Source organism: Python bivittatus, unplaced genomic scaffold (genome assembly GCF_059951505.1).
Source record: "Python bivittatus isolate LINGU-HERP-01145 unplaced genomic scaffold, Pbiv_v1 ctg000070_np1212, whole genome shotgun sequence".
Lineage (NCBI taxonomy): Eukaryota > Metazoa > Chordata > Lepidosauria > Squamata > Pythonidae > Python > Python bivittatus.
In genome coordinates this window covers 18508445-18523531 of record NW_028277034.1, presented here as the reverse complement: position 1 = coordinate 18523531, position 15087 = coordinate 18508445, and the positions used below count along the sequence as shown (strand labels likewise).

General features: G+C 35.1%; 1 protein-coding gene across 1 annotated transcript in view; it reads left to right on the top strand.

The window, feature by feature from the left end:
- Positions 1-375: 375 nt before the first annotated feature.
- The window catches only part of GLRB (glycine receptor beta), a 50948-nt gene continuing 36236 nt past the window's right edge, over positions 376-15087 (top strand). Inside the window, exons 1-3 of the mRNA XM_088132718.1 lie at positions 376-460; positions 2793-2947; positions 14802-14908. Of these exons, the coding sequence (XP_087988844.1) occupies positions 2826-2947; positions 14802-14908 (229 nt within the window). The 5' untranslated portion in view covers positions 376-460; positions 2793-2825. The remainder of the gene's footprint in view (positions 461-2792; positions 2948-14801; positions 14909-15087) is intronic.

Below are 15087 nucleotides of genomic sequence, written 5' to 3'. Positions count from 1 at the left end.
CTGGCAGAACTTCTGCGCTAGTACTGGGATAATATTCCAGTTTTATGGGTTCAAGATAAAAACGCCAACGGCCGAAAAAGGCGAGGTGCGCGCGGGAGCGTAGCCGTCGCCGGCTCGTCGATGTAAACAGCTTAAAGGCAGTAAAGCGACGAGGGCAGAAACGAGCAAGGGCAGACGCCACATCGCCACCGCACATGCGCAACAGGCTCGCACATGCTCCCTCACAACCTCTCAAGGAGCGTGCACATGCTCAGTAGCAAAATGGACGCTTTTTTGATGCGGGGCTCATTTTCATAACTCGGCGGCGGCTGTCGAGTCTCGCTTCGCTTCTCGTCCCAAACGGGCTGCTTGAATTTCGCTTTGGACATGGGCCGCTGCGGACTGCTCAGCCGCCTCTGGCTGTAATCCCGGGAGAGGCAGGGGAGGCTGGGCCATCCCGGGCGTCTCTTTCCTGGCTACGGTAAGTCCTGCGCCGTGGCTCGAAGGCCGTATCGCTCAGCCAGGAGTTTATCTTTATCCATGCGCATCGTTTAGGAAGGGAAGGGGACTTCGGCACAGACGCGGACGGGACCTGGACCATGCCCAGAAGCTGAGCCCTTCCCGTGAGATCCCGGGCTGGCGCAGCATCTGTCCGCTCTGCAGAGGCGGGCGACCGGCGTCTCTCTGCTCCGTCCTTCTCTCTTCCAGAAGTACCTCCGTTCAGTACCTCGGCCAGCAGTCTGAAGCTTCTGGCGGCATGCTAGCCTTCCTCGCTGACAAGCTCCGTGGCCCGCTCTCAGCCACGTTGGGAAGGAATTTGGGGACGGCGGGATCCCCAGGCGCTACTGCTGGTGCTGAGACGCCAAGGGGAGGGAGGGAGGAAACTGCGGGGTGGGAGACGTTTCCCCCGGGGGGTGGGGGCGGGCGGGCAGCAAAACAGAGGAAAAGCTGTAGGGCGCGAATGTGAGGGTCTGTGTCTAAAAAGACAGGTTCGCTGCTCTGTTCCGACGGAGTATTTGGAGGGAGACAAACGGTGCTTAGAGGCCTTATTGGTTCGATAAGGAGCAGGAAGGGCAAGCAATGGACCTTACAGTATTGCTGCTTGGTGGGAGAAAAAGCAAGTGACATCTGTTGCTAAGGTGGCCCAGGCAATCATTAAAGTGTGTGTTTTTTTTAAAGAAAAAAGAAAAAAAGTAGTGTTAGAGATGCATCCACCAATACAAGAGGCTATTTCTGTGCCTTGAAATCTGTTAAAGTTCTTCTGCAGATCTTCTGTGTGAAGATACCGTAAAGTGTGTGTGTGTGTGTTTACCTCAGTAATATTTGGTGATGCTTGATAACTTGAGAAAGGTCACAAAGATCCCTCTATAGTGAATGCAGGACAAGGTGTCAGGGAGACCTTGTTGTCACTGGAGGGATGAGAGGCTACCACCACCATCTCTACCACTGCTGCAGCACGTCCTTGGTCAAAGCCTGAATGTGCTTGTGGAGAGTACAGAGAACCCCATGCCTCATAATTGGACTGCAGTCCCCACCACTGTTGCTGTGGGAAGAAGAAGATGCTTCTTCTGTTGGCTGTGGAAGGAAGACAAGAATTTTGTTACTGTGGTGGAAGGGATATAAATATCCAGCCTCTGCATTCAGAGTAAGAAGGAGAAAGAAGGATGGAGAAAGAGAGATACGCAGCTCATATTATAACACTCAGTCACTTGCTCAAGAGAGCTAAGGCTGGATGAAGATCATAAATGCAGAGGGTTTTTTTCCCCAGTCACTGCAGCTGGGAGTCAGCAAGCAATGTTTGTATTAAGTATAAACAATTATGCTGCTCCTTGTTTAGCTACATTGAGACAGAATATTCAATAAGTGTCATGCAAATAGCATGTAATAATAAAACAACTTTTATGATAGACACCTATCATTATTATTTCCATTTGTAATTAGAATGTTAAACACAAGGTAATTGATAATTCAGGTAAGAATATTCACTGTAATAAAAAAAAAGCTATGAACATTCTAGTGGGAATGAATATACTACTTAGTAAAACTTTCTGTTGATATTAATAAAACTATAGGAGAATAAAATTCTAAATAGGGCCTGAAACTCATTTGTTATACCTTATAAATAGCATAATACGAAAATACAATTATTATATATCAAAGACTCCATGACTGATTACAATATTTAGTATTCGGGAAGTTTCTGCAGGTGGATCTGCATGCCTGTAGCTTCCTTTGGAAGATAAAGATTTTTCTGTAATGTAACTCTATGTTTTATTAATCAAGGATGACTGTATGTTGCAATGTTTGTGATGACAATTAAAACATAGTGACCACAATCTAAAATAGCTTCAGTGAGCTTTAAAATGTACGCCTTTTGTGTATGTGTGTGTGTGTGTGTGTATGTGCATGTGCCTTTGAGTCAGTTTTTGACTCCTGGCAACTACCTGGACTAATCCCTGCAGTTTTCTTGGCAAGGTTGTTGGATGTGGTTTGCCATAACCTGCCTCCTAGGGTTGAGAGAGAGTGACTGGCCTAAGGTCATCCAGCTGGCTTTGTGCTCAGGCAGGACTAGAACTCAGAGACCCCTGCTTTCTAGCCTGATGCCTTAACTACTACACCAAACCAGCTGTCATATATGTCCATTTTAGCTTTCAATCATAGAAGAGCCAAATTAATGATCTAGTAGCTGATCATTAGAGTATAATCATTTGTATCTACAATGTTTAATAGTGTTTGCTTCCTGTATGAAGTATATCCTATTTCTTCACTGAACCTCATTAAATTACATTTCTGTTCTTTCTTATCTATCACAGATCAACTTTTATTCTGGGCTTCAAGTCCCCACAATGAAGTTTTTACTGGCAATTGTTGTGGTTGCTTTTTTCTCCTTATATGTTGAAGAGGTCTGTTCCAAAGAGAAATCTTCAAAGAAAGGAAAAGGGAAAAAGAAGCAATATCTCTGTCCTTCGTATGTACATTACATTTTTATACAATTTATCTGAAATACTGTATCGTTACACATTAAGAAATGGCGTATAATAAAATGTAGGCTTCCCAGGAAATAAGACAATTCACATAAGCAGTAATCGTTCACTAGAATATATGATTTTGTTGAGAATTTGCCTATATTAGTATCAGTCTCACATAATTTGTTATGCAGGATGTGATGAACTACGTTAATAAAATAATATATAGGAACATATGAAGTTGCATTATTCTGAGTCAGACTATTTATCCATGTAACTCGGTATTATGATTGACATTTCCTGGAACAACTTTCCGGGGTTTCAGACAAGGGCCTTTCTCAAGGTACAATTTAAACCTGGGACTTTGTAAATGAAAAGCTTGTGTACTGTCATTAAGCTGTGATCAAATAAAACTTCATATAAGTTGATAATCAGACATAAATATTATGATCAGAGTCTTAAGTCAATTTTTAGCATGTTAAACATTTATTGAATCTACATGTACCTACATATGCCTGTTAAGTCCTTGTGCAGGTAGCTGATTTTGCATGAGCAGAAGAAATTATTGTGTTATGTTTATCCATGAAGAATGTGGCTTGTTAGGCACATTGACACAAGGGAAATTAATTTTCACCCATATTTTTGCATACCTGAAGGCAGGGAGGATGTGCTGTAACCAGGCTTAGCAAGCCATGGTCACAGATAAAATGTTGCTTCTGTTGACATTAGCAGCCAACATCTGTGCAATTATCTGGCCAACAACCTTGAGCTTGCACAATGCAAAATTTTTTCCTCCGTTTTTTTGTTTCTTAATGCATAAAGGTATAGCAAATTTTGCTTGCTCACCTCCACTATGAATGGGATCTCCTGTTCCTATGCCTGAAACAGCAAAAACTTACAACTGATTTTAATGATTTCAATAGGGCCCACCTAATAGGAGTCAAGGTTGGTAGCATGAGCTCTGTTTTGAAGTTTGGACAATACAATTTTATTTAGTGCAGTTATGGTCCTTTGCTATCTTTTGTTCTTCCAAGCCAGTGAAAAGGGTAAAGATATGGAAAAGTTTAAAAAAATATGGAAATAAGATAGCTACATTGAATTTGAATGTAGGCCTTATTCAAAGAGACAGTTTAAAGTAATTGCTTTATTGGACAGTGGAAATTCAGATTATAAACTCAGTAATATATAATCCAAAGTGATTATATTCTCTTAATACATATACTGTTAAGTTTTATATGTTTGTTTTTGTACAGTGAAATTCAGTATAAATACCCTGTTTTTGCAAGATGCTTACACATACCAGAATATTTTATGAATATAAAAAATATGCAACTGTTAATTTCTGAATCCTTATGTAGTCTAAATGAACCTTACCCAACTTAAATGTGCTACAGCTATCAGCTTTCCCAGTCACTGAAGCAAAACTATAGTATTACTTTAAAATAGGATCTGTAGGAAAATGTAGTACAAATATCAGAAGAAATTCCAGGTTTATTGCCCATATAACTATGTGTATATGTATGTTTTAAAAATCTACTGTTAACAATTGTATTAAATGCAGTTATTTCAGAAACGATTATTCTGCATATTCAATCCAACAGTAGCCCTTATGCATTTTTATGTTTACTTGTTTGATATTTTAAATATTCATGTAACCACATAATCAAACTTGATGCTTTAATTTCCTTATTTTTATAAGCTTTAAAGACAAACCATTCCGTTCAAAGAAAAGTATGACTATCTATTTTAAATTATGAAGTATTTAAAAGCTTCTAATGTATAGGTATATAGACCTTATTTTGTCTAATTTAATATTTATCATCACCTTCATGAATGCTTATAATGTTCTTTGTGAAAAGTCCTTTAATTTTACTTTCAAATAATCTCTAGGCAAGCTGTCATGTCTTGGTCCATATCAATACAATCTTAGATATTGGAAGTGAGTTTTGTTACATATTAGCACTCTGACAAATGTGAATTGATTACTGACAGCAAACTGAGACTTTTATGACTTGTTTATTCAATGCTGAAGCTTTCAAAGCTATACAGAGCTTTTTTTTCAAGTTGGTAATCCTTCAGAATTCTTCCAGAAGTGTTAGGGGAAAAATAGAAATGTTCTCCTTATGCTTCCTATATTATTTACACTGTTCTGCCTGGAAAACTAATGCAACTTTAATTTCAGTGGGGGTGGGGGTGGGGGTGGGGTGGGCTGGGGTCTGGCTAAAGAGATAATGAAAGGGAGGGACTTATGTCAAAAATGAAATTTAATTTAAATAGTTAACATAGTAATTAATATTTACATACCATATAATTTCCCTTTTAGCACAGTTTTTAAAAAGTTATAATAAATTTGCCTTAAGTTAAGCACACCTGATCTAGAGGAAAGTATACAGAAGATAGTGAAGCTAGCTAAGTGAATAGATAGTGAACATAGCTAAGAAGATGGAAAATTATGTGTGGAGAAGGAGGATACTTGAACAGAAATGAAAAAATGGGCTGGGTTGTTAGAGCTATTTGTTCTCTCCAGGAAGACCATAGATAAGTAAGGGAATGATAGCACTGAATGAATGAAGTCAAAAGATCAGATTCAGTAGCAAAATTTGGTAGGATCCAAATCTAGACTATAACAGCTTCTCCTGTCACTGGAAATTTAGATAGAGTCTGGAGTCCCTGCTAAATAAGGTGGATGGTGCAGTAGAAAAAAGACATTTCTCCCTAATCATTGTTCAGTAAGGTCTACCAACTACTGAATTTCTGGGGACTAGAGAGACTGCTAAAAAAAGTGTGGGGGGAGGGTAGTAAAATCTACTCCTGCCAATCAGGAGCACTGAAATTAGAAGCGTTTTGAAGTGTTTTGCTTAAAGTGTTTGTTTCCAATCAGATCTACTTCACATATTGTCTATCCAATTTCTTCTCTATGAAAAGCACCATATATTTACATATGATGAATATAGACAACCAACTTTTAAGGGTTAACAGTTATAATGTATCTATATCATTATAAGCAAATCTTCTAGTTTCACACACAATCCATATGAGTAGGAGAAAAGCAGCTAGATTTTTTTATCACCACCTGAATATAAGCAGATGGTTTACAAAATACACAGTGACTGAGATCATACATTAAGAAAGCCATTATATAGTTTATTTTGGGTGGGTTTAATATGAACCCAGCTATCTGAGTGAGTGATTTATGTAGAACCACAGCCATCATTAAAGAAAAGACACACTGAAGTGTGAATTCTGTGTATATTTACTAGCTTTCTACTCACAGGTTTTAGGAAACATTTTTCATATCTTGAAATTGTTCTTCTAATTTTTAAAATATGGTTTTGAATAGAAAAAAATCAATTTTCCTAATTGCTTGATAATTTGAACTTTAAAAAAGTTGTTACCATTTCATATACTTGTGTATATAAATGTGAAAATTACTTTGTAAATTTCATTACATTGGTGCAAATATTTAAGTGCTTCTAAAGTAACTTAGCATGAGATATATATGCAGTCTAAATTCCTAATAATATGTTGCTTTGGTTGAAGGACAAAGTAAGCAATTATGAATTTTGATAAGCAATTAAATGTTCTTGGCTTGCATGCTTCCTGGTTCCATATAACTGTACTGTACTTTGTAAAATATTTATATATTGTTTCTTCCAAGCAGGCAATCAGCTAGATACCATCTTACTATTTAAGTTGACTAGAGCAATACGATGCTGCATAAATTATTATTAGGGCTGTATAGTGCTTTGGATCTGATCTCCAAATGTGCTTCAGAGCATGTGGTAACACACACCTTACTCCTGTTTGTAACACCCCAAAGAAGCCACACCTTTAAGGAAGATACATGATCTTGGAGGAAAATATGCAACTGTTTTAAGATTGGATAACTGTTTTAAGACAGGACATACATGTGCATTTCCATGCATGCTGAAGCAACTTTGGAGATCAAATCCAAAGCATTGCATAGTCTTCATTATTATGTTATATGTAAATATTTATTCAAAATACGTTTCTGTTTTCCAAATAGGAGAATACTTGCCATAACCCTTCAGGTTTTTGTTTAGTTTTAATGATAAAATTATTGAGCGATTTCAATAACTTTTTTCTGTCTGATAAGATCTCAGTCAGTTTGTTCCTCAGTTGCACTCTACAATACTGGGCATTAAAAGAAATATTAAACAAAACCTCAAAAAGTCATTTTTCCTTGCTGTTTAGATTTCAGTTTCAAAGTGATATTTTTAATGCTAACTAATTAATTAAATATATGATCTCTTTGTTCTCCTTATAGTAGACATGGTGGTGCAAATCTATATTTAATTACATTGCTTTTTTAGGATTAGGACAGACTTTTTGACTTATGCTGAAACCTCAACAGATGCTGCTGGTATTTGGTTTTATCAGAGTCATGTGGCTGAGTCAAATTTCAATACTTTATTACAATATTTTAATTTGGGTTTCCTCAACTTGATCCCATAGATATAATTATGTTAGAACTATGACAGAATTCCCACCTCCTTGTGTTCTGGGACTGTAGCTCTGATGTACCAGCTACAAAGGATATCAGGTTAGGAAAAAATGCAGTACCCCTTGAAATGCATGCTGTGAAAGTGAAGGTAAAATCTTTATTCCCAAATTTGATAGTATTAATAGATTAACTGGTATTTTAAGTGGCCAGTTAATGTTTTAAATGAATTGAAATTATGAAGTGACTAATCAGAAATAAGAAGGTAGCATTCCCATTAATGTGACTGGTCTCTGCTTTCTCTTCTTATAGTCCTTTTTATACCTCCTGTTAATTTGTGAAACAAAATCTTTACTGGAATATCACAAAACAAAATAGGCAGAAAGTAAATGACATGAGAGAATACTATAAGAATATTTTTTCTAGGGGTTTCTTGTGTGAAACATCATTAGAATTTGGAGTGGGGCAAAACTGTTGTTCTTGTGTCATACTTAATCTTTGTTTGCTTTTAGTCCTGGGGTAAATTGTAAGGGAAGGGCTGTAGTGTATACCAATAACATTGGATTCTTTGAATAGAAACAAGTAATGTTCTTGTATTTATGCCTGTGGTAGCATAATTTTTTAAAATAAGTCTGCAGATAGGAAAAAAGGGTAGATACATTACTGCACGTGCATTTTTCATCAGTGTTATACAACAGTGTAGGATTCCTAGCTTGTCTGAAATATTAAGAAAGAGAGCTGAACCACTGTCATTGCCTTTGGAAGAGTTTCCAAGCATTAACTAGCTGCTGCTGCTGTGACACACATTCACTTATTTAAAAACAAAGGTGGTCCTGTTTTCTACAAGATATTCCAACTGCCATAATAAATGGCAAATCAATGACACTCACATAGAAGAAATCAAGTCCTTAAATACTTAGGTATCTTCTTTCATTCATCTTCCACATGGAAGCAACAAACTGGCAAAGCCTCATCTCATGCATAGAGGGTCTCAAATCTGATGTCAGATATGTTAGCTATAAAGCAACAATCCTGTCTGAATGGCAATTAAATTGTTTAGACCTACGGTACTCTTGCTTTTACTCTATAGTATGCAGTTCAGCCTTTATGAAGTATGAACATTCTATGTTTCTAGAAGTAGTTCATTCTAGATTGAATCATTATCTATGCCCCTGAGTTATTCCTAATGCTTTACTGAGAATTGAACTAGATTCTTTATCTATAGCTACTTGCATGTGAATTTGCCATCCAAGATATGTTGAAAATTAAACTTTTGGAGGAATTCTTTACTTCAGCTTTTTCATATATATAAATTCAATTCTTCCTGGAAGAAAGCCATAGTAAATTATTTTTCTTTGAGTGGTCTATCCATCAAGCATTAATAGTAATGGGTCTGGAGCAGGCATTTCAGAGGGAAAGCAATGTGTTTTAGATCTTGATTTGTAAATTCAAAGACCCCTCCCCCCATTATATTTTAGGGATTTTTTTTTTATCTCAACCCTTTTGCTATTCCCAAATTGTTTTTTAAGATACTTTTTCATTCACACAGAAAGGCACTTACACTAGCAAGATTTAATGCCATACCACTGTAGAAGGTGATTTAAGAATATGCTCTATTTAGATTGCCAGTGCAGATGCTCATGAAGTAGCTACTTTATCAATAGCTCATATGCTATTGCAGTGCCCATTATATTAGCATTGGCAATCAATTCTGATATATTTTCTTTTTGCCAAACATAGGAGCTGGCCGAATCTGAGACTGTGTACTTTTTATTAGCAGATACTTCCACTGAAATTTCTAAGAAAGTTGCTAAATTTTGTTCTGTTGCAATTGCCATTAGCAGTCAATGGGTATAAATTTGTTTAAGTCTGGAGCAACTGGTTGTTACTTATTGCCTATTATTGTTGTTTGTATACCCTTATAAATATACTTTATTCTATTTTATTTGATTTTAACCTGTTTTACCTGTTTATCACATTTGTTCATTTATTTAACCTGTTTTATTACCATCACAAGCATGTATTTTGTTTATTCCTTCTATGTTGTCTTTGACCAAAAATGTATAAATAAATAAAAATTGCAAGAAGTGTTCTGCTATTTAAGCATAAGCATAGATACTAATATTGGTGGCTTAATCAGAGAGGGACATCTGATTAAGGAAAATGAGACCTTTTCTTGGCATCTGATTTCTATGACAGTTGCAGTTATCCTCAGAAAACATCTGATGTTTTGTTGAAACAGTTTCCTATTCCCTTGTATTACCTCACCCTGTAAAATATTGGAATCAGATAAACTGAATATTGGTCAGGAAACCTAGATCTATCAAGGGAATCATATGTTTGTCCTTATGACTACTTACTTCAATAGTATTCCTGCTGCCTTTCCAATCACCAATTCCTGGTTAATCCACTAATGGGCTTCTTATATTTGTTTTAAAAGTTGGTATCAGAATTTAGAACTATGCTCTCTGGTCAGGCAACCTCTGGCCTTCCAGATGTTGCTGACTACAACTTCTAGGACTGACATAAAATCATCACATCATACCTTTGGCATATCAGACTAGTGAGCAAGGTGTTTGAAACAGGGGTCATGATTTCCCAGCATGCTGACTTTTAAATAGTGAAATAATCACTCTGGCTACCAGCAATCATTAGTATTTAACACTGAATCATACTGGTACAATAAATATTTCTATAGGCAACAAAACAGTTTTTTGAGTTTGGATTCAGTTTTGAGCTTTATAAGCTTGCTGAAGCCTTACATAAAGAAGATAAAAGCTTTACAAGCAGCTTCAAAATTGTTCTGTCAAATAAAAATACCAACCAGAGAAGAATTCAGACCAAATTCTTCATCTTCTCATTAGCTCCAGGTCCCAATTCCTCTTCCTATATGAATAATCTATTGCTGTAGATCAGATGTAGATGTCTCCTTCCAATATTGTATAATAATTCTGGGCAGCCACCAAGCCAAAAAAAGTCCATGTTCTTGATGATACATTGCAAATATTGGGGGTATGGCCAAGAATGTATGCATCTTTAGTGCAGAGTTATTGATTCTTAATCATGTTGATAATTCTGTTGATTTCAGTCCAAAATAATGGAAAATACTTTTAGAACAGACAGTAATAGAAAAATCCAAAGCATATTTGGATTGCATAAAATGGCAAGCTGATTGCAATAAACAATGCTTTATTGTTGTATTAACCTAATTTTAAGATAATATGAAACTAAGCCAAACTGCCACTGGTTTCTCAAGCCAGGACCTTCAAGCTCATTTCAGATATTCAATTACAATTAATTTAAATTTTATTTATGTCCATAGTCTTCCTTTGAAAAGATGACACTGGCTTAGGAGCTTCACTTGATTCCTCCCCAAATCTCCACATATTGTAGAACCTTAGGAACCACAAAGGCCAAATAAAAAGTCCTTGGGTTGTACAAACTGCCAAGAAGCACTCTGAAGTAAATCAAAAGCAGATTTTAATTCTATCAAGTTTTAAAAACATCTTCATCAGAACTGACTTTATTGTAAGTAGCTTATCCATAAAAGTGTTTTATTCCTATTTTTAAAGTGGCATAATTTTTACCAAGTGAAGGTGTTGAAATAAATCCCCACATCAACAAGGATTCCAATACTTGTCAGGGTTTCCATCAAATAATAATGTCAAATAATAATGAAGTTGAGCCCCAAAAGGAATTGAATTCTGAAATTCTTTACTCTAGCCAATGGTAAAGTTAAAATAAATGCCAAATGGTAAAATATGGAAACTTAGTTTTCTGACAGGTAACTATAATTTATGCCTTGAAAGTCTCACAGGATACCATTCAACTTGGTATAAATTTGCTTAAAAGAATGTGATGGAATAAACAATTGTAAATTAATCTTGTATCATCCAATCTTAGAACAGATATTGAGAAATGGCTTTTTCCATCAAATATTTATTCCAAAATCTAATCAGAAATTCTACTTACGAAAACAGCAATATCTACAATTATGACTATCATATATCTTCCCAATATAGATATTCTGTAAAAGCTGTTTATATTGAGGGAGTGTGTGAGTCTCCCACAAATAAGCAGTTTATGTTCCCAGCTTTTTTAATTTGGCCCAACTACACTCGTCTAAAGACCCCAAACCTTTGATACTGAATTTTACAAAGGAGGTTGCAATGAAATAAAATTAATATTAGAAACAGTGACCAAGAAAAAATATATACCTCATATTTATCTTGTCCACACAAATGTGAGCTATCTTAGTTCCCTCCTAAGTGAAAGAAATCAAGATGAATAAATGGTGAATAAATGATTAATAAATAAATTAAATGAAGAGATAAAATTAGAAATAAATATATACTCCTAGTTTGTCAGTAGTCAAGCATTATGTAGAGCATCCCTAATGCCCCTTTCATTAAAAAGTGATGAATATTACATGAACCAATTGGGAGAAAGAAGAAAAGAAAGTTCTGCTGCTTAACCTACTGAAATATATCTACATCAAACAAAGCCAAATGTAAAAGAGAGAGGAAAAGAAAGAAAAGGAAAGAGGTACAAACAGAGCTACTAAAGGATTTATGTCTGTAATGGTTCCTTGCAGCCAAGGTCATACAGATAAAAATAAGCTGGCTTAATCAGGACATTGGGATAAAGTTTAACAGCCCGAAGACAAGTAAGCAACCAACATAAACATATAACATGTTTAATCCTTCTCCAAAAGGACTTCAGCAGGAATTTAAGGGGCTAAGACATTTTTTCTGCTTCCCCATGATATAAAATCAAAAGTGTAATTTGGTTATGCCAAAACAAAGGCATCCGGAGTCCTAATAAAATACTGAGGAGTCTTTTCCTAAGCAATATTTCTCTACATATTAAATATCATTCTATGTTATTCAATTTCTTTAGCGTAATATGGGAGAAATGTAAGGTATGTTATTTCCCCATTTAGTTACTGAAATGAATTGGCCTTTTGTAATATTTCATTCTGTACAGGAGATCTAAGAAATCTCACAATAAATGGCTGAGCTTTATCAGCAATATGAAAAGAAGAAGCTGGAATGTGGTGATGTTTAGCTGATAGTCTTTGTCAAAGCCAGTTCTTTAACATTAGAGCTTCCTAGAAAAAAGAAAAAACAATAAACTGGCTTTTCTTTGTTTCTTCTTCATATATATATATTAGCTGAGCAAGAGAGAGAATCCAAGAACATTATTTTATCCTGAAGAGATAAATCAATGTGAATTATAAAATAATGTAATCTGCAATGTAAATTATAAATTAACAGACTTTTCATGATCTTTCTAGTTACATCCTCTCTTATCTCTAAGTGAACAGCCTTTGAATCTTTTTCAGTTGCTTCTCAAACTATTATTGTAGTGGAGGGAGTCGCTGAATTTACTTGGGAACCATCCAGGCAAACCACAGACAATCTCCTATAAACAAACAGTGTGTTTTTTAGTTCTAATTAAAGTGGCAGTTAAGCGTTTATAGTAATATAAAAACTGTGGAAGATATCAGAGAATTGTGATGCCCACCCAGTTATAACACAATTTTCACCTGAAGTCTTGTTGATTTTGTTTCTTATTTCTTTTGCTTTGTTTTCTTGAAATTTTTTAGAAGTTACCAGGATCTTTAAAGCTATCATTGTAGACATTAGCTTTCTCCTTGGGCTCAGAGCTATTTACTATATCTCCCACTTTTGATTTTCTTTGTTTTTTTAATTGATAAATAAAAATAAATGTTGATGTGATTTTTTTAATACATTAACTAAATTAACTGAATATATCCTAAATGACTTTAAATATCAATACCAGTTTACCAAAATTTTGCCAAGTAAACAAATGGCAAACTGTGCAGTACTTTCCATGCTGACATGGTATAATCCTTGTACTGTGTACAGGTTGGGAGCCTGCCTGTTGCTCTTTGCATAAAGGGTAGCCGGAAGTCTTTTTTTTTTTTTTTAACAAGAGGTATAAAAATATTTTAAATATATAAAGGACTGGTTGATTACTTCATTGATTATGAGCTATCAAGTCAGTTTTACTGTTTAATGACTATACAGATGGATTTTCCCCAGGATGATCTTTCTCAAGCTCATTCTTCAGGTCTTCCAATGTTGAATCCATCACCGCTGTAATTATATCCATCCACCTGGCTGCTTTTCATCTTCTTTTCTTTCCTTTCACCTTTCCCAACATCATAGACTTCTCAAGAGAGCTAATTGTTCATATAATATGTCCAAAATATAATAATTTTTGCTTGGTCATTTGTGCCATAAGTAAACATTAAGAATACTTATGTAATATATGTTAAATTCTTTAGTTTATCCATATTGGTATATTGGTTAATTCAGCTAATATATTGAAAAGTCCTTCAAGCCAGCATTTATTTTTACTGGTATATTTATTTCCAATTTCAAAATTTCATATTTTCTGATAGCTTTATTGTATATGACCACTCCATAGTATTGCAAATGTTTGTAATTTTGATCTATGAACTTCTGACTACAAAGCTTGATGTTTGGGTGCTTGCCAGGGACTCACATTGCAATGGCAGTTGTATGCATTGGCCACCTTGGCATCCTTTTCCTAGTAAACAAATTATGATGCATGGTATTCTGCTGAAGTTGGCCTTTGTGAAAGGTTATTGTCAGACTTCTACGCTGGAAGCAGAAATATACAGCAATTAAAATATATTAAAGCTCTGATAAGTACGTATTGTAGAAAAGCTAATGAAATTTTTATCAAAAAATTCTAGTGCTATGGCATATCAAATGCAAGCCCTGTTTATAGTGAAAATAAGGTTTACATTTTTTCACTTTTTATTCTATTTGCATGGACTAACAGGCTTGAAGCCACTCTCTTCTGGTTAGGGAATGATAAGTTTTACCTGTCTCTTGCCTTTGTAATGGACTAATGTGGTGTCAGGCTTTTTTGTTTCTGACCGTATGAGAACGGCCTCTCACAATTATTCACCTGTGATAGAATCATGGTATGATTTTTTTTTTAATAGGATTTTTAACTTTAAATGTTTGAAAGCTAATATTGCCATTATTTGGATAGTAAAGACTCTCTTAACACCTACGTTGTGGACTCAGATGCATGCATAGGTTTCTAGAAAGCAAGCTATGCTATTCTTTCACAGCAAAAGTAACAAAAAGTCTTGTATAACCTTAATGATTAAGGTTTATTATTTATTACTGCACACGATTCATGTATCATAGTTTCATGTTTCATTTATTATCGCATATGCTTTCATCTATCATACTTCACATGCATGAAGTATAATTTTTATTTAAAAAATTAAGAAGGTTTCAATTCTTTTAAGTAATTCAAAAACTATTGACACTTACTTTTCTATAAAAATAGACAAAAAATAATAAGTGAAGCTTATTTTTTAACAGACAGCAATCAGCTGAAGACCTTGCAAGAGTACCTGCTAATTCTACAAGCAACATCTTAAATAGACTTCTGGTTAGTTACGATCCCAGGATAAGGCCAAATTTCAAAGGTTGGGTAATGTATAACAAAATAGCTTTATTTTAATTTGTTTAACTTGTTATTCTAAATGTTTGCAGCAACAATAACTTGCATTTTATTTATTTACTTCTATAAATCAGCTAGACATTTGTAGAAGGTGAGAACTGATTAGATTTCAAACCACAATAAGCAAGGAATAAACTAATCTCT